The 26,672-nt window shown below is 36.7% G+C and overlaps 1 protein-coding gene across 1 annotated transcript; it reads left to right on the forward strand.

The window, feature by feature from the left end:
- On the forward strand, window positions 1–25,977 carry Stt3a (STT3 oligosaccharyltransferase complex catalytic subunit A). Its single transcript, XM_027945443.2, has 18 exons — window positions 1–87; window positions 2,485–2,611; window positions 3,591–3,651; window positions 5,406–5,527; window positions 5,896–6,041; window positions 8,188–8,278; window positions 9,824–9,930; window positions 10,997–11,161; window positions 11,498–11,678; window positions 12,449–12,604; window positions 13,904–13,995; window positions 14,634–14,789; window positions 15,036–15,224; window positions 16,556–16,672; window positions 16,789–16,891; window positions 23,188–23,376; window positions 24,103–24,218; window positions 25,092–25,977. The coding sequence occupies exons 2-18, from the start codon at window positions 2,524–2,526 to the stop codon at window positions 25,128–25,130; spliced, it is 2,118 nt and encodes a 705-aa protein (XP_027801244.1). The 5' UTR covers window positions 1–87; window positions 2,485–2,523; the 3' UTR covers window positions 25,131–25,977.
- The last annotated feature ends 695 nt before the right edge of the window (window positions 25,978–26,672 follow it).

A 26,672-nucleotide genomic window follows, 5' to 3' on the forward strand; every position in this document is an offset into this window, starting at 1 on the left:
GGGCGGACTCAGCCGTTGCCAGGGTTGGGTGCACCGCTGAACGGATGGCAGAAGGAACCAAGCGGGTTCTTGAGGAACGCCGGCTAGGTGAGAAGGCCGTAGGCTATAACTTGAGGATTAGCGTCTGGTGAGGTGCAGGGTGTTGGTGGGCGTGTACGAAGTTCATGAGGCAGGGCTCTAAAAGGTGGTGGGGAGCAAAGCTTAGGGCCCTGCATAGGAGGGGGCGTGGGGTGTGGTGTGGGGACCTCCTGGAGTGGAAGGACGTGAAGGTCTGGGGAAGGAGATCGCCGGGATGGGGCTTGCGCTTAGGCCAGGACTGTGTGGGAAAAACTGGATGTTGCAGCTAGTTTGGAGGGGAAGACGCTTAGGGTGTTGAGGTGGTGGGGGTCCAGCGGCTGGTGGGGTCAGAGGTGCTCAGGTTTGGGTGGTTGAAAGGACGGGGACCTGCCAAGGATACCTGAAGGGAGGAAGGGGAGCAAACTGTGTGAGGGTGTGGAACGTGTGTAGGAAAACGGGGCTGGAGAGGTTGCAGTCGTGGAAGTTAGGATAGGGGTGGGACAAGATGCCAGAGGTAGCAGAACACAGTTGAGGAGGAGAGCAGAAAGAAAAGTATTTTAAGAACGTGTCTTTGCTCTTATTTGTTTTGGCGCTTTGCGAAAATGACCAGAAAACACAGGATGAAAACTTCTCTTACAGTCCGGCCTTAAATTACCAGTTCCTTTACTCAGTTTTCGGGTTGAGGTACAAGCACACTCTCCTTATTTTTATAGGTGTATAGGCTATATCAAATCAATGGTGTTAAGTTTGTTTCTATTTCTGCCATCCAGAAAACGACTTCAAACTTTAGAGATAAAACTGGATTGTTAACTTACTGGAGTTAGGTCTTTGATTACACCATAAGTTTTTTTGGGGGGGGATTATAATTAAACACTCATATCTAAATCTGCTCCTCTGCCCCGGTTAATTATAGAAAATATGTTTGACTTTTCAGTTTCGAGGCTAGGAATGTGTTTCTTCATGCCTTCCTCCTAGTCCAGTGTTATTTTTTCCCTCCTTTCCTTCTAGTAGTGGGGAAAAGATTAGGACTAATGCAGGTTCCTTTCATTTTCAGCATAGTTTTGAACAATACTAAATATTGTTATTATATTCTTATTCCTTAGCCCTTGATCAGCTTATAATTTAAGAAGGTAGTACTGTTTTATACAGAAGTGGCTAACCTGCAACCTGCTATGGTAAAGTAATGCTATGTAGCTTTTGACTATCAAGTTATTACCTTTTTTAATAGTCTATAACTACTTCCTGAACATTTTGTTTTAATTTAGTTTTCCCCTCCCCCTGCCTTTTTCTGCTTCAGTAGGAAAAATTTATTTCTTTTCCCTCAAGATTAGCATCTGGTTCCATGAATTATCTCTGTGTCATGGAATCAGTCGCTTTAAATCAGCAATGTCAGTTACAGAGAGGCCTTGAAACAGATGATTTAATAGATCTGTGCAGTAGTTGCACTGTCATGTAGGGATTAAAAGTATAGTGGTCTGTGTATGTTTATGTTCCCCTCTTGGGTGCATACTTTTTCTTGCATTAATGATCAATCATGGCTTTTAGTTAACCCTACAGCCCTGTTGAGATTTGGAAAAGAAAGAAGCTTGTAGCCAGTCAATTGAATCTTATATTTAGGGCTTGAAATTGTGCTGATTCAGTCATGATTTCTGTTTTTCCTCTTTTTACTTTCACTTCTGTACTTAATGTTTACTCTCCATTTCTTACTCTCTGAGTGTTTTCTTCATATTTTTTCTCATTTTCATCTTTCCTATTTATTTTTGCCACTCTCCCTTCCATCCTATTTTGTTATTACTGTTTTTATGGTGCTAGAGATTGAACCCAGGGCCTTGAGCATGCTCACCATGTGCTTTGCTACTGAGCTGCTCCCTAGCCCTGCTTTTGTTATATGATACTATTGCCAGTTGTACTTATGTACAGTTGTATTTATGTACTTAGATGTGAAGGAGTGGGAGGCTTAAACATGAGTGGTTTCCTTAGATCATTTCTTTTTACATTTTTTTGGGCGGGGATTGGGGTACTGGGGATTCAGCCTAGGGGCATTTTAACCACTGAGCCATATCCTTATCCCTTTTTACTTTTTATTTGGAGACAGGTTCTTGCTAAGTTGTTTAGGGCTTTGCTAAGTTTCTGAGACTGGTCTCAAACTTGTGATTGTCCTGCCTCAGACTCCCAAGATGCTGGAATTACAGGCGTGTACCACCACACCGGACTCCTTTTTAGTTTTATCTCATAGATCTGATTGTGTCTACTTCCTTGCCAGTATATCATACTTCAGGCAAGGTTTGGGTATTGGTACTAGGCCTGACTGCCTGTTCTCTTTTCTCTAGCTCATATGTCCCTTATGGTTCTCTTCTTGTGTATAAGATGAAAGTTAAGTAAATGGAGGGTGTTCAGTATCCTATGATCTTGACTTTTCCATTTTAGCTATTTGAGTGTCTTCTGTTGTGACCCATCGATGTCAAGATGACTAAGCTTGGATTTTTGCGATTGTCCTATGAGAAGCAGGACACTCTTCTGAAGCTTCTCATTCTATCAATGGCTGCTGTGTTATGTGAGTATGAACCTGGGTCTCCATTTCTTTGGGAATGAGAAGAAAATGCTGAAAAAAGTAAAACATGGCTTTCTTAAAATGCTTTCTGTGGGTTTTTTGTTGTTGTTGTTGTTTGTGTGTGTGTATGGAACTGGTGATTTAACCCAGGGAGGTCCTACCATTGAGCTACATCCTTAGCCCTTTTTATTTTTTATTTTGGGATAGGGTCTTGCTAAATTGTCCAGGCTGGCCTCAACTTGTGATCCTTTTGGCTTAGGCTCCCAAGTAACTAGGATTTTAGGTGTGTGCCACTGCACCTGGCTAAATGCTTTGTTCTTCTAATGGATGGTAATTTGTTCTTTTTGCATTTCCCCTTCATGATAATTTTCTAGGCAAAATAAAAGAAACAAGGAATATAAAAGGACTGGCAATCCTCTGGGAAAGAATGAAAGCATACTAATTCTTTTTTCTCATAGGGCTGAAAGAGGTAATGGGGATTGTTCACTGAATTTTGTAGAGGACAGTTATCTTCAGTTTAGATGCTTAGTAGTTTTGATAGTCCTTGAGAACTTATTTTATAGATTTTCAAGTTCTTCATGAGTCATAAATATAGTCATGTTTGACATACTTTTGCGTTGCTCCAAGATTAAGGTTCGATTTTTGTGTGTGTGTGTGTGGTGTCAGCATTTATAAAAGATGACCTTGTAAGCTGAGTTGAGTATTAGTAGGCAAATGTAATGTTAATAGGTTTTGTTTACTAGAAACAATTTAATAGGTGATTAAATGTGTCCTACATAAGTGGAAAATGTAGTGCCAGTGTCAGACTTCTTTTTTTTCCTCTGTGTGGGGACTGATGGATATAGATTTTATTGAGGAATTATTTTATTTTTTATGTGACCCTTGTGTTGAATAATTCTGTTTTCTTTATAATGCTATTATTTATTGGCTGTTGTTTTCATGGCATATTGACATTAAAATATTTATTTTCTAATTTTTGTAGCTTTTTCCACTCGTCTCTTTGCTGTCCTGAGATTCGAAAGTGTTATCCATGAGTTTGATCCGTGAGTACCATTGCTTGGTCTGGTATTTTCCTTTGGAGGTATTCAGGTTCGTGGTTTTCAGATTCAGATTTAAGTCAGCTCTCAGTGATGGGGATGTGCTTTCAGTACATTTAAGGGGAAAATCCTGGAAGTTTTCCATATTTTTGAAGCATTGCTGGTGTGACTGCCTGTCATTTAAGATCTGACTAGGCTAAGAGAAATCTAGCTTCTGAGTTTGGTCAAAAGTTACAGATGCAGATTGACAGAAAGGGACCTGGTGTATACTCAGAGCTCAAAAGAAAATTAAAAGTCATGAACTTGAGATTCATTTTGTTCCAAGCATTGTTTTATAGATTATTTCTAAATCCTTACAGAAAACAATAAGATGTAGGTCCTCCTTTTTTTTAATAAATGAGGAAGCTCAGGCTTGGAGAGGTTATCCAGAGTTATAATTTATTAATGGAGTTGCCAAGATGAATGTGGATTTGTCTGACTCCAGAGACCAGTGTCACTATGTTACCTCAAGTTAAGGCTTATGAAATGTTTGGAAAGCCAGAATCATAGGTTCTTGAAGTATCTTAAAAATATTCACCTGCTGGAACACTGGTTCAAAAGTTTAATGCCTACATTGGTATGCAGACTTATCATTTTGTGAAGATACTGGAAAGCATTTTAGAGGCATTGTAGATATTCTCTTTGGGACCTCCAAAATCAACTTAAATTTTTTTTTCATGAATGAGGAAACTTATATTCTTGTTTCTTGATTACAGTCAGAGTTTCTTTCTCAGACCCTCTAGTTGAGAGGTTTTGAGGAGAGACAGTCAAGGAAAACAAAGGTATTTGCTTTATAGTCATAGAACTGGAAGGGAGCATAGTGATTATGGGATTTGACCATTCTTTTTGGAGAGAATAACCTAGTTCCACTAAGATGACTCTGTAATTACTCTGCCTCCTGCTGGTAGGTAAAGGACACAATTCTGACACATATTGACTGCCTTCTCCCCTCATCCCTTCTCTTTCCAATGGTCACCAAAATAACATTCATCAGTGAAGAACAAAGGATAGAGATTTCTTCCATCTGTTGCTTCTCTTACCTATTTCAGCTGTTAAACTTGACTGACCAAAGAGGAAATAGGGTCAGGGAGATGGGCTGGAAGGATTGTCAGTCATGATTCTTATTTATTTTAGCCTTCCTTCCTTTTTCCTCCTCTTCCTCTGTCCTTCTCCCCCTTTTTTTCTCCCTTGTCCCTCCTCCCCCTTAAACTTGGTGTGTGTGAAAATTTTTCATCCTGCATATGGTGTTATACCAATATCTTTGAAGATACTCACCACTTGAGTTTATCCACATGTCCTTGAGTGTGGTATAGAATTTTTTTTTTTTTTTTTTATGTTTCTATCACTTAAAAAAGACCAAAATCTATTGGTGACATATCTCAGTGGTCTTGTCTTCTGGATGCGTGAATTCTCTGACTGTTCCTGTTGCCTACCGTGTGCCAGCCTGGTGAAGTATTGGCTTGGGTTGCTTTTGTTATGACAAGCATGGAGTAGAATAAGGAGACTTACAGTAAGGTAGTGACTTTTGGCACCCCAAATCACCATTTTTCTGATGTAATTATTATTAAAAACTATTAGTATAATTTTAGAACCAAATTGACTTTTATTGAAGTAATAATAAGTTTCTCAGTGGTATACCCTGAAGAAGAAAATTTAAATTAGTATAAGTATTTGGGTAGGAAGAAGAGGAGGCACAAATCTTTTCTTACTTGCTATAATAGGTATTTTAATTATCGGACTACCCGGTTCCTGGCTGAGGAGGGATTTTATAAATTCCATAACTGGTTTGATGACCGGGCCTGGTACCCTTTGGGACGAATCATTGGAGGAACAATTTATCCAGGTAAGAAGAACAGAATTTAAAAAAAATTTTTTTAACAGGATAGTATTTGTATATAATAGTTTCTTATATTTCTAATAGTTTTATTTCATGACACTTATAATTTCATTGTGATTATAGATTTTTTAATGGTTTATCTTATGTAAGACAGGAGAACATGTGTGGGAAAGTGGTGATGCATGTTTTTTCGTATATTCTGGACTTTTCATTGAGTGCTTAGGAAAGAAATTTAGAGGTCTACTGCAGTTGCTGTGTTAGTGTTTCTGGTTGTTTGTGAAGACCTATGTAGTTACTTTATTGATGTTTTCTCTTTCCTTGAAGTTCTTTGTCTTACCAGGACAACCTAATGGAGTCTCTCCTTCCTGTTTCAGGCTTAATGATCACCTCTGCTGCAATCTACCATGTTCTCCATTTTTTCCACATCACCATCGACATTCGGAATGTCTGTGTGTTCCTGGCCCCACTCTTCTCTTCCTTCACCACCATCGTCACGTACCACCTTACCAAAGAGCTCAAGGTGAAGGATTTGGGGTGATAGGAGACTTGAGAATGAATGTTGCTCAGCCTTTCTTGTTGATGCTAGAGGGTGGGGAACTGAGAGTCTTACAGGAAGCCAGAGTCTATGGACAGTGTTTGCTAGGCTGCATTGAGTTTATTCCAACCCCCCCTAGAATATGTGGTTCTTATCATTTGCAATTTGCCCATAGGCGAGGATATTTGAAAATCAAATGTAAATTGCTATGTAGAGAGGGAGAGAAAAAGCTGGCACATGTCTTAGGCGGGAGGTTCTCAAGTTTGAAACCATCCTGGGTAATTTAGTGCAACTCTGTCTCAAGATAAAAAGGGCTGGGGCTATAGCTCATTAATAAGGCACTTGCCAGTCATATGTGCAACCCTGGGTTCAATCCTTAGTACTCCCCACCACCCTCATCAACAAAACAAAACTTAAAATGCATAATGTGAGATTCTGATTTTGAAGCCCTTACAATGTAACAAAGAAGAAAAAAACAACTACACAAAAAATTTTCTAAAGTAGTTAGTTCTTTCCTTAGGAAATAAGTACTTACAAATTATTTATTTATTTAGCATTTATTTTAAAATTCTTAAGCCATTTGGCTTCTCTCCCTAAGTGCTGGCTCTTTTTTCAGGTTTCAGCTTTGCTGACCCTGGTTCCCATTCTTAGTGTGTTGCTGTGGTAATTGGGGGATACCTAAGAGGTGATAAACTAGTAGGAGAACTTTAGAAGCCTGAGTTTAGTTTGGGAAACTTTTCATCCTTCTCCTTGTTGCCCTTGTCCCAAATTTGACACTTATCAACAGACAAATCCTTTTTCTTTTAGAATGTGAGTTTATTTTGTTTCTACTTTTTTCCTGAGCTCAAAAGTTGCCTGGTGATACTCCATCTTTATTACTTATGTTCCTGGTATCTTCAGTTTAGGTGGATTATTACTTATCCCTTTTGCCTTTTTGACTTACATAATGATTTTCTTCCTTTGTTCATCATTGCTTGGCTTTTAGAGGTATGGCTGGTATTCCTGTGCAGTCATTGTTAGAGGAAGGAACTGATTAGCTTGGGGATACCTGTAGTCAAACAGCCAATTCTGTGAGCTTGGAACATGGCTCAGTGGTAGAGTGTTTTCCTGGTATGAGCAAGTCCCTGGGTTCAATCTCCAGCATGATAAAACAAAAACAAACTAAAAAAACCCTAAAAGTAGCCAGGTACAGTGGTGCATGTCTTAAACCCAGCAACTCAGGAGGCTGAAGCAGGATGGTTGCAAGTTCAAGGCCTTGGCAATTTAGGGAGAAATAAAAATATATATATAAATGTCAAAATAAAAAAATATATATATAAATGTCAAAATAAAAATATATATATAAATTAAAAAAAAAAAAAAAAAGATTGGGAATGTAGCTCACAGGTAAAGACCTGGGGTTGGGTGGTATATATATATAATTGAATGTTACTCAGCCATAAAGAAGAATGAAATTATGGCATTTGATGGTAAATGGATGGAACTGGAGACTATCATGCTAAGTGAAATAAGCCAATCCCCCCAATTCAAAGACTGAATGTTCTCTCTAATATGCGGATGCTAACTCACTATGGGGAGTGGGAGTGGAGGTTTACCAAACTTGACAGGGAGAATTGGGGGAAGGGTGGGGGATAGGAATGGGAAACACAGTAGAATGAATTGGACATACCTTTCCTTTGTTCATATATGAATATATGACCAGTATAACTCCACATCATGTACAACCACAAGAATGGAAATTATACTACATGTATGTACACAATATCAAAATACATTCTATTGTCATGTATAACTAAAAAGAAAAAAAAAGACCAGGGGTTGGGTGAAAGGAACCCCCCCCCCCAAAAAAAAAAAAAAAAGCAAATAGTACATTCTGGGGCAAGTGCTGATATTTAGGTAGCTCATGTGACTTAATCTGTCCTCAGTATATGTGTACTCAGTTTTAGACTTGGTGTCATGGGAACTTGGTTATAAAAGTTTTAGCTTTCTTGGTGCTGTGAGCATTTGTAGTACTTCACATCTACCTTGGAAATTGTTGGGTGCTCTCTAGGCCCATTTAATCAGAATGGACTAGCGGGTTATTTGTTCTCTCATAGATGTGTTGGTGTTAACTCTTATTATTTTTTCATAGGATGCAGGGGCTGGACTTCTTGCTGCTGCCATGATTGCTGTAGTTCCTGGATATATCTCCCGTTCTGTGGCTGGTTCCTATGATAATGAAGGTAGACATGTAAAACAGATTTTCACAAAGTACCCTAGAATTTGGGTCAGATCTATGGCTTAGCAATAATAAAAATGATACTTGGTAAGAATTTTAGAAATGGGCAAGAAGGGATCTTGGACAAGTTTGTTTTATCCTGACATTCCTGCTAGAGAGGTAACTGGTAAATCTATAAGCTCTTGGCTCATCTCAGGACTCAGAGTTAACTCTTGTTTTAACATTATAATTATTTGCTTTATTTTCTTAGATAAAGGGATATATTTATCCTTAAAAATCATAATGACTTTTAAAATTCTAAATGTATTTATTGAAAGTCATTTTCTGGAAGACAGTGTTAAATATTATAAAGATAGATAATGAATAAGATTATTTTGGCTCATAATTAAATTAAAGGGATAGATTATAGTATTTTTGTTTTGTTTTGTGGTTCTGGGGAATTGAACCCAGGACGTTGTGTATGCGAAGCAAGCACTCTACCACCTAAGCTATATTCCCCAGCCCAGGGTATAGAGAGTATAAATATTATGTTGGCCCATAATCTGGTATGATAAAAATGGACCTATAAAAATTACTCTAGGGCTAGGGATGTGGCTCAGCGGTAATGCGCTTGCCTGGCATGCGCGAGGCTCTGGGTTCGATCCTTAGCACCACATAAAAAAAATAAAATAAAGATGTTGTGTCCACCGAAAACTGAAAAATAAATATTGAAGAATTTTCTCTTTCTTTCTCTCTCTTTAAAAAAAAAAAATCACTCTAGTAACAGGCATATAGTGCTTTGTGCTCTGATAAAAATATAAAGACTACTTTAGAATGAAGTACAAGGAGAGATTATCTTGGGTTTTTGTCGTCAAGGAAAGCTTTCTGGAAGTGATTGAGTTTGAACTGGGCCCTGATGTTAATACTTCATTAGGTAGATATTAAGATGAGTTGCAACCAGAGCCAGCTTATGTTATGATCTAGAGGCAGGATGGCGCATGATAGTATAGTACTTCTTTAGAAGTAGCAGGAAATATAATGTCTGGAAAGAACAAAAATAATATTGGCTTACATTTCCTGAGTGCTTACTGTTCTAAATTCTTTTTTGGGGGGAGGAGTGGGGGAATACTGGGGATTGAACTCAGGGGCACTGGACCACTGAGCCACATCCCCAGCCCTATTCTGTACTTTATTTTTAGAGACTGGGTCCCACTGAGTTGCTTAGCTCCCTGTTATTGCTGAGGGTGGCTTTGAACTTGTGATCTTCCTGTGTCAACCTCCTGAGCTTCTGGGATTACATGTGTGTGCCACGGCACCCAACCTAAATCCTTTATGTGCATTATTTATATTTATCTTCACAACAGTTTTATAAAGTAGCTACTATATCAGACATCTTTTTTTATAGGAAACTGAGACAAAGGGAGGTAAAATAATTTACCTAAAATCACAGTATTACTAAGTAGTAGATAAAAGATCTTAATCAGGCAGTCTGTTTCAAAACAGTATTATTAGCCACTCTGCTGGCATAGCCTCTTGAATTTTTGGTGTTTTTTTTTTTTTTTTCCTGCAGGTATTGCCATCTTTTGCATGCTCCTCACCTACTACATGTGGATCAAGGCAGTGAAGACTGGTTCTATCTATTGGGCAGCCAAGTGTGCTCTTGCTTATTTCTACATGGTAATTTTTTCTACATGTGCTTAAACCTAGGGCTGCACACACACATGCTAGGCAAATGCCTTACTACTGAACTATATCCCCAACCTCTCTACATGTTTTTCATTTTTGAATTTCTTTTTCTTTTCTTTCTTTTTTTTTTAAACCAGCACTAGGGATTGACCCTAGGGGCACTTTTGTACTACTGAGCTATATCTCCAGCCTTTTAATTTTTTATTTTAAGGCAGGGTCTCACTAAGTTGCTCAGGGTTTTACAGATTTTCTGAGGCTGTCCTTGAACTTGTGATCTCCTGCCTTAGCTTTCTTACTTGCTGGGATTGCAGGTTCCCACAGTGTCCAGCTTTTAAATTTCTTTAACTATTTCCTATGGGTACATACTAGTTGACCAACCTTTTCTGGTTATGTTTTCCTTAAAACTTTACTTTTCCAATATATATTTTTTTCTGTTTAGTTAGACTTTCTTCCTTTAACTACTTCTACTTGCTTATATATCCCTAAATTCTCTATGGGACCATACAGTGGATTGCATCTAGATTTACTCTGATGCTTGGGTATGTCTTGCTATAATGCTAGTAGCCATAAGGGAGCTGGCAATTAACTTACAGTAATGGGTAATGCTATAATACTATAATGCTAGTAGCCATAAGGGAGCTGGCAATTAACTTACAGTAATGGGGTGTGATTTTTCTACCCCCACCCCCCAAAAATCAATTATTTAAACTTTTTTGTATGTGAGCTTGTGGTATTAGGGATTGAATCCAGGGATCCTGTACCATTGAGCTATATCCCAACCCTTTCTATTTTTTATTTTGAGATAGGGTCTCTCTTAGTTGCCAGGGGTGGTCTGGAATTTATGATCCTGTTTCCTCAGCTTCCTGAGTCGATAGGATTACAGGTGTGTGCCAGTGTGCCTGGCCTATTTAAACTCTTTAAGCCACTTGACATAAGTAAAGTCAGTCGTTATGTAAACAAGTAAGCTTTAGAAAGTTCACAAGAGACATCCTAAAGTATAATGGTGGTGACCTGAGGAGGAGTGCTCAGAGGAACTGTTTGTTTTTCCCTGCCATAGGTTTCCTCATGGGGAGGTTATGTGTTCCTGATCAACTTGATTCCTCTTCATGTTCTGGTGCTGATGCTCACAGGCCGTTTCTCCCACCGGATTTATGTGGCCTATTGCACAGTTTACTGCCTGGGCACCATTCTTTCCATGCAGATCTCCTTTGTGGGTTTCCAGGTGAGTGTTAGATTTAATAGAGTTTTCAGCCTCTTCAGGTATTGTTTTGGTTGGGTCTTGAATGATGAGAATTTCAATGACAGGAAGTTTCAGGAAAATTGCAGACCAAGCCAAGGAAATAGCCTGAGCAATAGGCAGAGATGTGATTAAGATCGTGTGTGGTATGTTTTGGAGGACTCTATGTATATTTGGAAAATATGTCAGATGAATTAAACCCTTGCCTAGATTGTACTGATTCCTTTGGGAAACTTCAGAACTTATTTGACCCCTGAAATAGATCAGGGTAATAAGGGTCTGGGCTATATTATTACCATATATAATGCTTTTTCCCTACAGCCTGTCCTTTCATCAGAGCACATGGCAGCCTTTGGAGTCTTTGGTCTTTGCCAGATCCATGCCTTTGTGGATTACCTGCGCAGCAAATTAAATCCACAGCAATTTGAAGTTCTTTTCCGTAGTGTCATATCCCTGGTAGGCTTTGTCCTACTCACTGTGGGAGCTCTCCTCATGCTGACAGGTAGGGTGGGATCATAGCTTCTAGTATTAAATGAAAATGGATACATAAAATAAACTCCAAAAAGAATATTTCCTGAGCATAGGAGATTCTTTCTTTTACTCCTGTTTCTCTTTATTTTAAATACTAAAGTTTTGCTTTTTTATATTCAATTCATTTGTCATCCCCAGTGTTAGATTTACCATAGCAGAGAATGTCTTATTAGAGCTACTTTTAATTACATCTAGTGAAAGAACTGTATCTTACCTTGCTAATCTTTTTCTTTTCTATTGGTTGGTAGACCTTCTTACATTCCTTGTGATACCTTATATCATGGCACTCATCTAACCCTATGGGAACTTAATCATGGCCATTCAGATTGGTTAGCCTGCCACATTTTCCTCCTTCATTTTTCTTTCTTCCACTCTCAGAAGCTAATTTGTTTTTACCCAAGTATTGTCTAATTCAGAGTGGGACTAGAGGACATAGTTTATTTAATCTCTGGAGTTTTCCAGATTAGGCATAATACCTTTTCAGGAAGCTCTTTTGCCTTCATTTTTTTCTCTGAATTTATATATAGCCCAATTCTTATTCTGCTGGTGATGTTGACTCAAGTACGCTCAAGTTTGAAGGAAAAGGAGTGAAACTCTTTAGTATTATTGGTGGCATTGAAGCAAAAACTTAGTCCTTCTCTGTCTCTAAGAGTGTTATTAAAATGAGATGTTGTGATTAGTTAGGTTAGGATGTTTGTTTTAGGAGTGTAAGTGAAATATTTATTGCTTCTTTGCTGCCAGGAAAAATATCTCCATGGACGGGGCGTTTCTACTCACTGCTGGATCCTTCTTATGCTAAGAACAACATCCCCATCATTGCTTCTGTGTCCGAGCATCAGCCCACAACCTGGTCTTCCTATTATTTTGATCTGCAGCTCCTCGTCTTCATGTTTCCAGGTATGTCTACCTTGTGCTCTGAAGTGGCCTTTTTCATAGAATCACCATTTGATTCTAAAAATGTCAACTACCCTCATCTTTGTTCTTATTTGCCTGTTTATGCTGTGTAGGACAGAGGGTGGCTAAGCACATTTTCCAGATATTTGAAGCAGAGTAGGAGTCAGAAGTTGAAGTTACAGATATTGGCAAGCTCAGTTCTTCATAACTTTCTGTTTATTTGTTTTATGTTAAAATTCAACTCTACTTCTTATTTGGGTTTTTTGTTTGTTTGTTTTTTGTTTTCTTTCTTTTTCTTTGTAGTATTTCTGGCATATACTCCTGACTTCACCTAATTTCTCCTGTTTGCAGTATTGAAGTTTCATAATGGCATTACAAACTGTAGAGCATTTTCATTATCTTCTGGCCAATTCAGATATGTTTTAGAACTTACCAATGTCAGTGGTCTTTTATAAAATAACTTGTACTTTATTTTATTATGGAAGTATTTGTGTATTGTGAAAATAATATAAATAAGAAAAAAAATTGTAAAAATTAGAGTTCTTACCACCTATCTCTAGCTACTATTGATAATTTATATTTATCCACTTACTGATATTGTGGATATCAGTGTATATTCATTTACTTATTTATTGAATAAGAATAAGATCGTACAGTTTTTTCCGCTGATCCTGAAGAATCATGATAGGGCTGAGGATGTGGCTCAGTACTAGAGTACTTGCTTAGCATGCTCAAGACTCTAGGTTCAATTCCTAGCACTGAAAAAATTTAATTTCCCTGTAATTTATTATTATTATTATTATTTTAATATTTATTTTTTAGTTTTCAATGGACACAACATCTTTATTTTTTATGTGGTGCTGAGGATCAAACCCAGCGCCCTGCACATGCCTGGTGAGCGCGCTACTGCTTCGGCCACATCCCTAGCCCATTATTTTATAGAAATATTTAAGATATATCATTTGTTAGTTTTATTGTTTCAGTACAAGATGCATAAAGATGTGTAAAAGGGCAAATAGTCCATAACCCTATGCAGCAATGTCTTAATTGATATATTCCATTTTTAAAATATGCTTTTAACTAGCTTCTTTGCTGGACATTTTAGGTTGTTTCTCAATTTTTGTGATAGTAAACATCTTTTGCACATTTCTATGATTTTTTTTTTTTTTTAGGATAAATTCCTGGAAGTAGAATTGCTGAGTTAAATGTGTGGAGTCATCCAGTGATATAATGAAGATCATTTCCCTTGTAGGTTTCTGCCTATTGGGCTCGTCTGCTTACTTCTCCTTTTCTCTTTTGTAGTTGGTCTCTATTACTGCTTTAGCAACCTGTCTGATGCCCGGATTTTTATCATCATGTATGGTGTGACCAGCATGTACTTTTCAGCTGTAATGGTGAGGAACTCCCTCAGTCTTAGCAAAACTTTTCACTCTTAACTCTGAGGTGCTTTTTGGTTTTTGTTTTTGTTTTTTCCTGGTAGGATTCAGAAAGTAGTAAAGTTTGTATAGACATTTCCTTCTGAGCACTCGAGGGGCTGAGTTGTAGAGCTACTTGCTATTATTGATTCTCGCTAGGGACGTCCAAGACCCTCATACATTCTGGTTGTGTTGTTCTGCTTTCTTGGGTTCATAACCTTGTGTAGCAAGGCAGTTTTGCATTTTTTTGAAGAATTTGACCCTAGGTGACTTAAAAAGGGAGATGATGCTTTTTTACTTGAAGGTATGGGAGTACTATCTAGAGATAGATAGTTAAAAGAGAGGAGGGATTTTAAGACAATATTTCTAACACTGTTTTGATTCCAAATCGCAATTAGGAATGTATTTTGTATTACTCAAGACACATATGTATACACAAGTACCTGTGACAGAGTTTAAGAAATATATACTTTTATTGTTGTTATCCCAAACATTTTCTGTCTTTACTGAAAAATCATGTTTGATGAAAACCCCTAAATTGATGTCATAGTTTACTAATAGAATGAAATCTGTAATTGTAAAATGTTGGTTAGACTGATGATTCCTGTCTCTCTTAGGTACGTCTAATGCTGGTGTTAGCACCTGTTATGTGCATTCTTTCTGGCATTGGAGTCTCTCAGGTGCTGTCCACATATATGAAGAATCTGGACATAAGTCGCCCAGACAAGAAGAGCAAGAAGCAACAGGATTCCACTTACCCTATTAAGAATGAAGTAAGAATTAAATGACAGTATAGCAGACTTGGGAAATTGCCTCTCTGTGTGTGTGTGTGTGTATACACACATATGTATGTTTGTGTTTTTGAGTGGGAGAGTTAATTAGAGCATTATAATAGGTGGTTAGAATAAACTCAGGTAACTTCTGACTTATTTTGATTCATCTCATTTATATTGTCTATATATAGAAATTGTCCTATTAATTTAGTTTGGTTTATTATGTAATTCTTTTTCCTTGTTTAGGTGGCAAGTGGGATGATATTGGTCATGGCTTTTTTTCTCATCACCTACACCTTTCATTCAACCTGGGTGACCAGTGAGGCCTATTCTTCTCCTTCCATTGTATTGTCTGCCCGTGGTGGGGATGGCAGTAGGATCATTTTTGATGACTTCCGAGAAGCATATTATTGGCTTCGTCACAATACTCCAGAGGTGAAAATCTGGGAGGAATGCAATTGTGGGGTAGGGATTAAGGGGGAAACACTGGATATCATAGTGAATCATGTAGCTTTTAGAAGGGTGGAAAGCTTGGAGAAATTGGAACTTTAGAAATCTAGTCTTGAATAAACTTTAAAGGCCAACTTCCATTTAATTCAGATAATTCTTCTGTAGTGAATCTTAATTATCTAAACTTTCCATGGCCACTTCCATTGATATGTTAGTGGTTTTTGATATGAAACAGACCATCCTTCCCAATAATAAAAGAAAAGCTGGTCATGGTGGTACACATGTATAATCCCAGCAATCTAGGAGACTGAGACAAGGGGATCACAAGTTCAAGGCCAGTTTGGGAAACTTATCAAGACCCTGTCTCGAAATTTTAAAAAATGGCTGGGGATACAACTCACTGGTAAAATACCTCTGGTTCAATTTCCAGTAATGGAAAAAAAAAAAAAAAAAGTTAAAAATATATAATACATGTTTTTTTTTTTTTTTTTTTGTATATTTAAGTTTTAGTTTTAGGTGAACACAGTATTTTATTTTTATGTGGTGCTGAGGATTGAACCCAGTGCCTCATGCATGCTAGGTGAGCGCTCTACCACTGAGCCACAATCTCAGTTCTAGAATACATGTTATTATTTCCATAAAGTTAACACTTAACACTTAATGATAAGTACTTTTTAACATTTTAGTTTATTACCTTTTGAGAATCTGAAGTCATTTCTTTTGGACTATCTATTGAACATGGCATTTCTGAGCATATTTGTTAAGAGTCAAAACCAGAATATTTTTTTTTTTTTGGTAGTGCCTGGGGATTGAGTCTAAGGCTTTACACATGCTAAGCAAGTGCTCTACTACTTAGCTAGAACCGTAGCCTCAGAACTAAGAGTCTCTTAATCCCTGCCCATCAAATCTTGTGATTTTGTGTTTTTCCTCCCATATTTATAATAATTGATTTTTGTTATATTGTTAGGAGGTCATTTATTTAATAAAGTTACTTAGTGATACTAAGCTATCACTTAAGTATCATTTAGTGTATTTCACAGTCCCCTACACATCCCACATCATTGTGCTTGTTTATATAAAGTGATTTGGGAATGTTGGATTGTATATAACTTGTGCTGAGTTTTCATGATTGTATATAAATGGAGGAAAAGATGCCAACATTTATTTTCTGGTTAGGAATGTACTATGTTGTGAAGAAATTGATTAATGAGCCAGGCCTCACTTTCTGTCGGACCACAGTTGTCCTACCACTCTTTGTCTTGCATTTGATTTTTAGGGTAGTAAGAATCCTGTTGTTTCTTTTACTATTCTTTCAGGATGCAAAGGTCATGTCATGGTGGGATTATGGCTACCAGATTACAGCTATGGCAAACAGGACAATTTTAGTGGACAATAATACATGGAATAATACCCATATTTCTCGAGTAGGGCAGGTAAGTTAAGGGATCCTTTGAATGTTTGATATGCATAGTCTAGTGGAAAATACTCCTCATGAAGAAATCTCATGATTTGAGATTTTGTTCTGAAGATTATACATTCGTTTTTCTAGGCAATGGCATCCTCCGAAGAAAAAGCCTATGAGATCATGAGGGAGCTTGATGTCAGCTATGTGCTTGTCATTTTTGGAGGCCTTACTGGGTATTCCTCTGATGGTAACGTACTTGGTTCCATTTCTAACTGCAGGGCATAGATTATCATTATTAATATTTTAAAAAATTTTTTTTTAGTTGTCAGTGGACCTTTATTTATATATGGTACTGAGAATTGAACCCAGAGCCTCACACATGCTAGGGCATAGATTATAAGAAAACTAGATGAATCTCCTTACTACTCTTACCAAGACTTCATTTCTTTTTGTTTTGTTTTGTTTTCCCCGTCCTTTCCTTCCTTCTCACAGTATGACATGCTATGATTGTCTAAAGACAGTAGTTCCCCAAGTAGTAAAACTAAGACTGTAAGGCTTATGAAAATGAACTTAAGAATTAGCCTTATTTAATGAATTTAAGCCATGTAATCATTTGTTAGCTTAAAAAATGTTTTTTAAATATATGTAGGTATGAAATGCATTTACATATAAAAAGTATATATATATATTGTATGTATATGTAAGTGTCACATGAACATATGTACATACACACAGCCCTGTTATTCATGAGTTATACATGCATGAATTCAATGAAAATATTTGGGGAAAAAAATTGTGTCTGTGTTAAACATGTACAGACTTTTCTTATCATTATTTTTTAAACAGTATAGTATAAAATGTATTTACATAATACTTATGTTGTATCAGGTATTATAAGTAATCTAAAGATGATTTAAAATATATGGGAGGATGTAAACTATATGCAAACACTATTTTATTTAAAGGACTTGAGCATCTGTAGATTTTGGTATCTATGGGGAGTCCTAGAAGCAATCTTCTACAGATACTGAGTGACAACTGAATCTATAAAAGGGCAAATGTTACCATGTTCTTTATGAGAATTGGCAAAAAGATATTTTTATAAGAAACATGAAAATATAGTTCACTGCTTTAAAAATAACATTTACAAGATTAAAGTAATACCCTCTAATTTTTTAAAAAGTTAAAACAGTTCTGAAGGTTTATAATGAAGAATTATCGTATCCCCTAAACTGGAGCCTCTTTAACACCAATCCCCAGAAGCAGTTATTCCTAGTATTTATTTATTTTTGGTGCTGGAAATTGAATCTCATGTGCATGTTAAGGCAAGCACTCTACCACTGAATCATATCCCTAGCCCCTCATAATTTTAAGTAGTATGTATATTTTGCTATATTCAGTGATTGGTCAGTTATAGATATACTTTATAAATTTCTTATCATAAACAAAGAGTTTTGCAGTTTATTTCACATTCTCTCCTTTTCCTTTCTCGTTTCTTAGCATAGTTAATTTATAATTGTTGATTAAATCCAGAAGTGGTTTCAGAATCATGACTTTTAAATATTATTGACTGCTGAGTCAATTAGTACACTATAACTTGTTTACCTGCAGTTAATGATTACTTTGTGGTTATCTTTCTTTTTTTTCTTCTTTTTGGTGGTGAGGTTTGAGCTTAGGGTTTTGCTCATGCTGAGCATGTAGTCTACCCCTGAGCTAATCCCCAAGATGTGTTCTTATTTTAGATTAGTTTCTGATATAGGCACATGACAGTTCCATCCAGATAGTATCTAAGTAATAAAACTATATCATGTTTTATAGTAGGGACCTGTCACCAGACTTCAGCTTTCACGAACAATTGCACCAGCACTATTTGGTTGTGTGCAATTATTTTTCGGTTTTCTTTTTATTATAATAACAACATTTCTAAGTCTGTAGAAATTTTTATGTATATCTGTGTATGTGTGTAAATATGTACATACATGCATGTTGTGTTTATGTATGTATGTATGCATATGTGTGGTAGAAAGGGATAGTCCCCAGAAGTCTTAGCTTAAGTAGCCATTGCTAACAATATTTTATTGCTTGTTGAGATGAATGGAAGAATATGTTTATAATGTTGGAATAAAAATGAGTGTAATTTTTGGAAAATATTTTTGTGTGTGTGAAATTCTAGAAATTAGCAATTAGCACATGATACCCGACAAAGTAACTTAGCATGAAAGTAAATATTATTAAAGTCAAGAAGTCTTGGTTAGCCGGGCATGGTGGTGCTCCTGTAATTCCAGTGGTTCTGGAGGCTAAGGCAGGAGGATTGCAAGTTGAAAGCCATCTTCAGCAATTTAGCAAGGCCCTAAGCAACTTAGTGAGACCCTGTCTCAAAATAAAAAGTAGAAAAAGGGCTGGGATATGGCTCAGTAGTTAAGAGACCCTGGGTTCAAATGTTGGTTCCAAAAAAAAAAAATAGTCTTGGTTATACAGATGTTTAAAGTAAACTTGAGATTGAATATATTTAAAAAGAAGTAGACATTGTTAAGTGTATAGCTTGATGGGTTTTTAGAGAAAAATCACACTCATGTAACCACAATCCAGGTTGAGTATTACTAGTATTCTAGAATTATTCTTTATACTTCCTTGCAATATCTACCTCCAATTCCCAAGGATGACCACCTTCCTAGCTTCTAATGCTATTTAGTTTTGAAACAGATTTATTGTTTCATAATTGTACCTTCACATATTTAAAAAGTATCATTTGATACATTTTGTCATATGCATATACCTATGAAGTTTTGCCTGTTTTTTAACTTTATAAATGAGAATACCATATATACTCTTCTGACTTTTTTTGGTCAGTATTATGTTTGCAAAATTCATTCATATTGTGGATCCAGGCACAGTGTAGCATGCCCGTAATTCCAGCAACTCAGGAGGCTGAGCCAGGAGGATCATAAGTTCAAAGGCAGCACCAGCAACTTAGTGAGACTCTGTCTCAAAAAGGACTGAAGATGTGGTTGTTAGTAGTATGGTTTCCCTAGGTTCAGTCCTCAGTGCAAAAAATAAAAAAAGAGATTCATTCAGGTTATGAATAGTTGTAAATTGTTAAATCTTATTCCTGCATAGTATTTCATTGTGTGAATGTAGCATAGTATATTCACTTTAGTGTTGATGAATATTTGTGCTGTGTCCACTTTGAGGCTATTATGAATAATCCTGATTTGAACATTCCCTAATATATTTTTGATGAAATATGTACCAAAGAGTAGAATTACTAGTTTAGGAGTAATGTCTGTTGTTCAGTTTAAATAGAATAAAGAGATAATGATAAAGATATTCCCAGAGTGGAGTGCCTGTTTATGTTTCTACTACCTGTGACTGCAAATTATTAGTTCTATGTCTTTGCACATACTTGTTAGTATTTGTAGTTTTCATTTGGCACGTGTAGTGATGGTATAGATATTTTAATGAAAATGGAGATGCTGCTTCTTCTTAATAAATTGGTCATGTAAAAGCATAAAAATGTTGTGAAAATCAGACATTTAATGAGGTGAAATTGATGTTTAATAACTTAAGTTTACATGAAAAAATACTCATTCATAAAGAAAATCTTAGCAGAAAAGACTATGCCATGCTTTTAAGTTGAAAGAATGATGATTGACTAGTTAACCATGATCTTTAGAAGCTAGACTATTATTTTCAAAGAAGAAAATAAAATACTAACCGTTAAACAATGCAGAAAGACAGCCCCCACCCTCCAAAAAAAAATAATCAGTGCAGAACACTCATTATCTAGACACATGAAAATATGCATGTGACAACTATTAGAGAAGACAGTATTAATTTATTTCTCATTGAACTTATCTCTTGGAATCATATTAGGCTTTTTAATTTTTTTGTACTGGGAACTGAACCCAGGCACTTTACCACTATGCTGCAACCCCCGACCCATTATTTATTTAGAGACGAGGTTTTCCTAAGTTGCTAAGGCTGGCCTTAACTTGCAGTCTTCCTACCTCAGCCTCCTGAGCCTCTGAGGATTACAAGCATGCACCCCTATGCCCAGCCAAAAAGTAAATCTTGATATTTAGCATTGTCTTAATTGCCCACACCTTCCCTTACGCCCCAACTCAACTTCAGTCATTATTCATTTTTTTTTTGGTGGTGGGAGGTACCAGGTATTGAACTCAGGAGCATTCAGCCACTGAGCCACATTCCCAGCTCTATTTTGTATTTTTATTTAGAGACAGGATCTCACCGAGTTGCTTAGCACCTTGCCATTGCTAAGGCTGGCTTTGAACTCAAGATCCTTCTGTCTTAGCCTCCAGAGCTGCTGGGATTATGGGTGTGTGCCACCACACCCGGCCCCAGTCATTATTCTTGTCTTTCCTGAGTTTATTAAAAACTAAACTATAGCTGGGTGTGTCGATGTACCCCTGTAATCCCTGCGGCTCAGAAGGCTAAGATAGGCGAATTGTGAATTCAAAGCCAACCTCAGCAATGGCAAGATGCTTAGCAGCTCACTGAGACCCTGTCTCTAAATAAAATACAAAATAGGGCTGGGGATGTGGCTCAGTGGCTGAGTGCCCCTGAGTTCAATCCTCAGTACCAGAAAACAAAACAAAAACAACCAACCAACAAACAAGCAACACTGTGAAAAAACAAAAACCCATGACTTGGGCTCTGAAGGTGATCATTTTTTCTGTGATGCTGAGGATTGAATTCCAGACACTTGGTGGACTAAAGATATACTCTGGCAGAGTTACACACTCAGGCAATCTTAAATAAGTAATTCCAAAATGTTTTGAATATATTTATGCTAAGTGGTGCATACTCAAAATGACATTTTCTAAAGTGATAATAGGCATTTGGGTATGAATGATTTTTTAAAAGCTTCATTATTTCATGGTCATATCGCATTGCACTTCTTGAATGTTCTTTCTTAATTTAAATTTCCTTTGAATGTTTGGATCATGGACACAATTTTTCTCTTTTGCAGTGTAACACATATTTCATTTTACCTTCTATTGAATACTTAACGCAGATTTGAAACAAAATAGTTAAATCTGATCATAGTCCAGATTCTCTCCAAAGAGAGGTTGATACAGTATTACCTCTATTTGAATTTTTTTTGTAGACAACTGTATCTTCAAAATTATTTTTATGAAATTATTATTGCTGTTGTTATTATCTTGTTGGTGTTGGGGATCACACTAAGCCACATCACCCTCTAGGCCTTTCCTGTTAGTTTTCACTCTTCATTTAGTAAGGTTGTCAGATTTTTGCCTCAGATGTATTTGCCAGATAGCTACAGTGCCAGAGTTCTGTGATACTGAGTTGATACTTGAGTTTTGTTTTTGGTCTTGTTTCTGTCTGTATGATCTGGGCAAATCTCTGTCTCAATATTTCCATCTATAAGATGAAGGAAAGAATATAGATATAGGAGGATAGTAATGTTGTTCAATGAATGCTAACCTTGTGAAAAGTGATATAGTTAGTGCTTTTATTTGCAACCCTCTTATTTTTCTAGTTTGATAGATGAGGAAACTGAAGCACAGAGAGGTTAAATAACTTGCTCAAGGTCACTCAGCTAGAATTGGAAGTGCTAGAATTCCAACCCAAAGCAAACAGTGTGGATTCAGAGTCTTTTCTTAACCTCTGGAATATCCTTTGGAACCCTTTTTAATAAAAAATGTATTAGGAAATGTATTTTCCTATGGATCAGTAATACTTTTTATACTAACCATTCAGTTAAACAGAGCAGTTGATTTCCCTAAAACCATAAATAAACAACAGAGAATGACATATCTAAGAGAAATATCCTGAGTTGATGGTGGTATCAGTATTTATAGAGTCTGGGAGTATATTTGACACAGAAATGTTGACTTCTCATGTTTGTGCTTTGGAGGTAAGTGACTTTGAAATTGTATTTCAGGAGGGAGCAGCAAACTTGTATTTTCCTTTTTGGTAAAGCTGCTATCCCTTGGGTCAGTGCATAGGCCAATAGAAATACAATGGGATCTACATAGTCATTTTAAGTTCTCACATCAAATAAGTGTAAAATACTTGAAATTAATTTTATTTAATTGAGTATATCAAAACATTTAACAAATAACTAATATGTTTTACCCATTTTTTGTGTGTGAGTTTTGTATTAAGTCCTAGAAATCTGATGTGTATTTTGTTTTTATAGCATCCTTTAATTTGTATTAGCCACATTTCAAGTTCTTAATTAGTGTCATCTGGCTAGTGGCTCCTATATTCAATAGCTCAGTCCCCAGCTAATATGTAAGAATCGTTTCAGTTGTGGCATAAGACTGGATCAATAGCATAGGATTTCAGGAGTCTAATAATTTCTGAGAAAAATTATATATTTTGAGGAAAAATATTTTACTCACACATTGTCTTTCCTGTTTTTAATATTGAGTTGAATGGATGGTATCATTCCCTATTAGAAAAATATGGGGAATTTCCTTACATAGCTTTTTCATTTGGTTATTTAGCTCTAGCAACCTTTTTGATGCAGCAGTTTCTTTTGTTTTTTTTCTCTAGATATCAACAAGTTTCTTTGGATGGTTCGGATCGGAGGGAGCACAGACACAGGCAAACATATCAAGGAGAATGACTATTATACTCCAACTGGGGAATTCCGTGTGGACCGTGAGGGTTCTCCAGTGCTGCTCAACTGCCTTATGTACAAGATGTGTTACTACCGCTTTGGGCAGGTCTACACAGAAGCCAGTGAGTGATTCACAGCATTAACAATAATCGCAGTAACAGAAATAGCTAGCAAACTCTGTTTTTTAGGCTTTGTTCTAAATGCTTTATATCTGTTAACTCATTTAATCCTCACAGTGATTTAGAAAGTAGACGCTAATATTGTTATTTCATTTTGAGTCAATTGAGGTGCCAGTAGATTACTAAACTGGCCAACTTCACATGACTAAGAGGTAGGGTCCGGATTCAAACTCAGGCAGTATAGCGCCAGATTCTGTGCTTTCAGATATCTTTTGTTGTGTCTCAGTAAAGAATGTTGCTGAGGAAAGGAATATAGGGATAGACAGACAGAAGACTTCATTTCTTCAGGTGGATACACTGAGAAGAATTTAATGAGGTTGTCTTTCCCTTGGTCTTGAATTTCATGGTTTTGATGTTGAAAGAATTTCTGAAGTGCATGCAGGTCCTTGGTTTCTGATATTTTCTGATCCATGGAAGGGTTAGTAGTGTGTTACAGAGGCTTCTGATATTTCTCAGAAAAAGAGGGGCTTGGAAGTCAGCCCCTATCTCTTAGTAAAAATAAGCTCCATGGATTCTGGCAATACATCATCTTGAACAGGGTAACCTTGATTTGCTCTTACTACCTGATGCTCTTTTTTTGCAGACTCTAGTCTCTAATCAAACTGCAGCCTGAGGAATAACAATCTAAGTAGTAGAAGATATACTGTATTCTTTTTTGTCCCTTTCTAGAACGCCCACCAGGCTTTGACCGTGTCCGAAATGCTGAGATTGGTAATAAAGATTTTGAGCTTGATGTCCTGGAGGAAGCATATACCACAGAACATTGGCTGGTCAGGATATACAAGGTGAGTGATGCTATACTGTTTTAGAAAGTGACCCTCATGTTTGCAGATAGGTTCTAGTGCTTAAATAATAGGCCACCATATTTCTTAAATGGGGGTATTTCTGATGACACCTGTATCTGAAAGATAACTTGCAATTCATTCAGAATTTTACTTTTAAAATTTTAAGTTATCCTTAGAGTAGATCTCCCAGTGGCTGTCATTTTAGCAGTTGGTGCAGCAACATTTTTTCCAGTTGTTATTTAGATCTGAATGTTTCAGTGCTCAGGCCTGAGGGGAGAAAAGAAAGAGAAAATTCGTGTGTTTGTTTCTGAACTACATTACTTGTCTCCTACTGAGGAATTGATGGTAAAAAGAGACATGTAATCACATGAGTGTGCTATAGCTCTTACATAAAAAAAGATTGAGCCAGGCGCAGTGTCGCACATGTGTAACTCAGTGGCTCAGGAGGCTGAGGCAGGAGGAACACAAGTTCTAAGCCAGCCTCAGCAACATAGCGAGACCAACTTAGCAAGACCCTGTCTCAAACTAAAAAGAAGTGGATAGGGATGTGGCTCAGTGCTTAAGTACTCCTGGGTTCAATCCCTGGTACAAAAAAGAAAAAAGAAAAGATTGAGAGCCTTTGATAATGTGAAGGGAAAATTATTTACTATGTCTCATAGAGATACTCTGTAAGATTAAGCAGTGTTACCAGACCTTCTAACCCATGTTTATTTATTCACAGTGTCAAACCAGGCAGCAGAACCAAACATAATCCAACCTGCTCTGGGTGAACCCATTTCACTAGAAAAAACTCTTCAAAGTTGACCTGGTTATCAGTATTAATTTAATTGACTTTTTTTTTTTTTTTTTGTGTGTGTGTATGTGTGTGTGCAGGTAAAGGACCTGGATAATCGAGGCTTGTCAAGGACGTAAATGTCACATCCAGCTATGATACGCTTTGCACTGAGCGCCTCATATTTAGAATGTTGAAGATTTTTTTTTATATGCAGTTTATAAGAACAGAGCCGGATGGCATTAGAATCGTCTGGAAGTTTTGCCCTGGACAGTATGGGCTGGGCCAAAATGGAATGATTTTTATAATTCTGAGCAGGTTACCAAATGAAATGTCATGGATTTACTTTGGTCAATTAAAGGGGGGAATTTTTTTTAAAAAATGTGCCTTATTTGTTTTGACTTAATGGCTGATTTGAAGACAAAAATTTCTGCTGGGTTGCTCAAAGGACATATAGCAGACTTTACCAATGCTCTTAGCTCCCTGAACCAGGTAGGAGGAGCATTCTTTTTCTCTTATATCAGGAAAACTATTAAGGACTAGCTCTGATTCTACATTATATGAACAGTTTTGTCATACTGTCTGTATTGTAGCACTTAGTGTGAAGCCTTGCACATAGTAGGTGCTCAATAAATTTTTATCAAATGAATAAATGTTTATGGAACAAGAGAGTGCTATTTCTGGGCAGGAAAGACAGCTTTCTTGCTGTTATGTCTCTATTTGCAATGTCTCTCATCTTTAGAGGCGCTTTGACTTTATAAGGGATAGAAAGTGGCTAGCCAGACCTGATCTCACCAGTACTCTTTGGGACTAGTGAGGGTTTTTATTTTTTTAGAGCAGGAATAAATCAAGTGTAACTAAATCAAACAGTGAAATGTTATCAGTGGAGAGGGAGAATCTCTTTCAATGTTATGTGTAGAGCTTGATAATCAGTAGATGCTTGTGAATCAGCTTAAATATAATTATAAACATCTATTTGAAATTTAATTTTTCAGTACTTTCACCAAATTGTAACACTTCCCTGAAGGCTTTAGTTTCATTTCCTTTAGCCTATGCACTAAAACTCTTGTGGTTGTTTAGAGGTAAGCGTCTCTCCTTGTCTCAGTCTACTGTGTTTTTTTTTTTTTTTTCTTTTGTGGTGCAGGGGATTGAACCCAGGGCCTTGTGCATGCAAGGCAAGCACTCTGCCAACTGAACTATATCCCCAGCCCAGTCTATTTCTTTTATATACCACTTCAGTCAAGTTTAATTACCTGGTTTTGAAATCCTTGCTTAATAAACTACAATTTAGAAGGAGGACACATTGCCAGCCTGACTGCTAGAAGAGAAACATCTTAAAAATGTTTAGCTCCAAAGCACAATGGACCCATAGATGTTTAACATCAAAATAGCTTCCTGTACAGTTCAGTCAGACATTTTATTTATTTATTTTTAAACTACATAAGACATATATCACTGAGGTATATAAGCCCTAAGTCTTTAAAATATATGAGGAAACTGTCTAGTGTTACATGTTTAATAAAATAGGAGGAATTCATGGCTTTTAGATAAATCAAAATCATATAATAGTACCCCGAAGGATATGCTTGGGTATACTTTGATATCTAGGGAACTTAACCTTCCAAGTCAGTTTATATTCCATGTGGTTGAGATTTAGATTTAAAATAAGATTTGACTTACTA

Source organism: Marmota flaviventris, chromosome 9 (genome assembly GCF_047511675.1).
Source record: "Marmota flaviventris isolate mMarFla1 chromosome 9, mMarFla1.hap1, whole genome shotgun sequence".
In the NCBI taxonomy this organism is placed as follows: domain Eukaryota; kingdom Metazoa; phylum Chordata; class Mammalia; order Rodentia; family Sciuridae; genus Marmota; species Marmota flaviventris.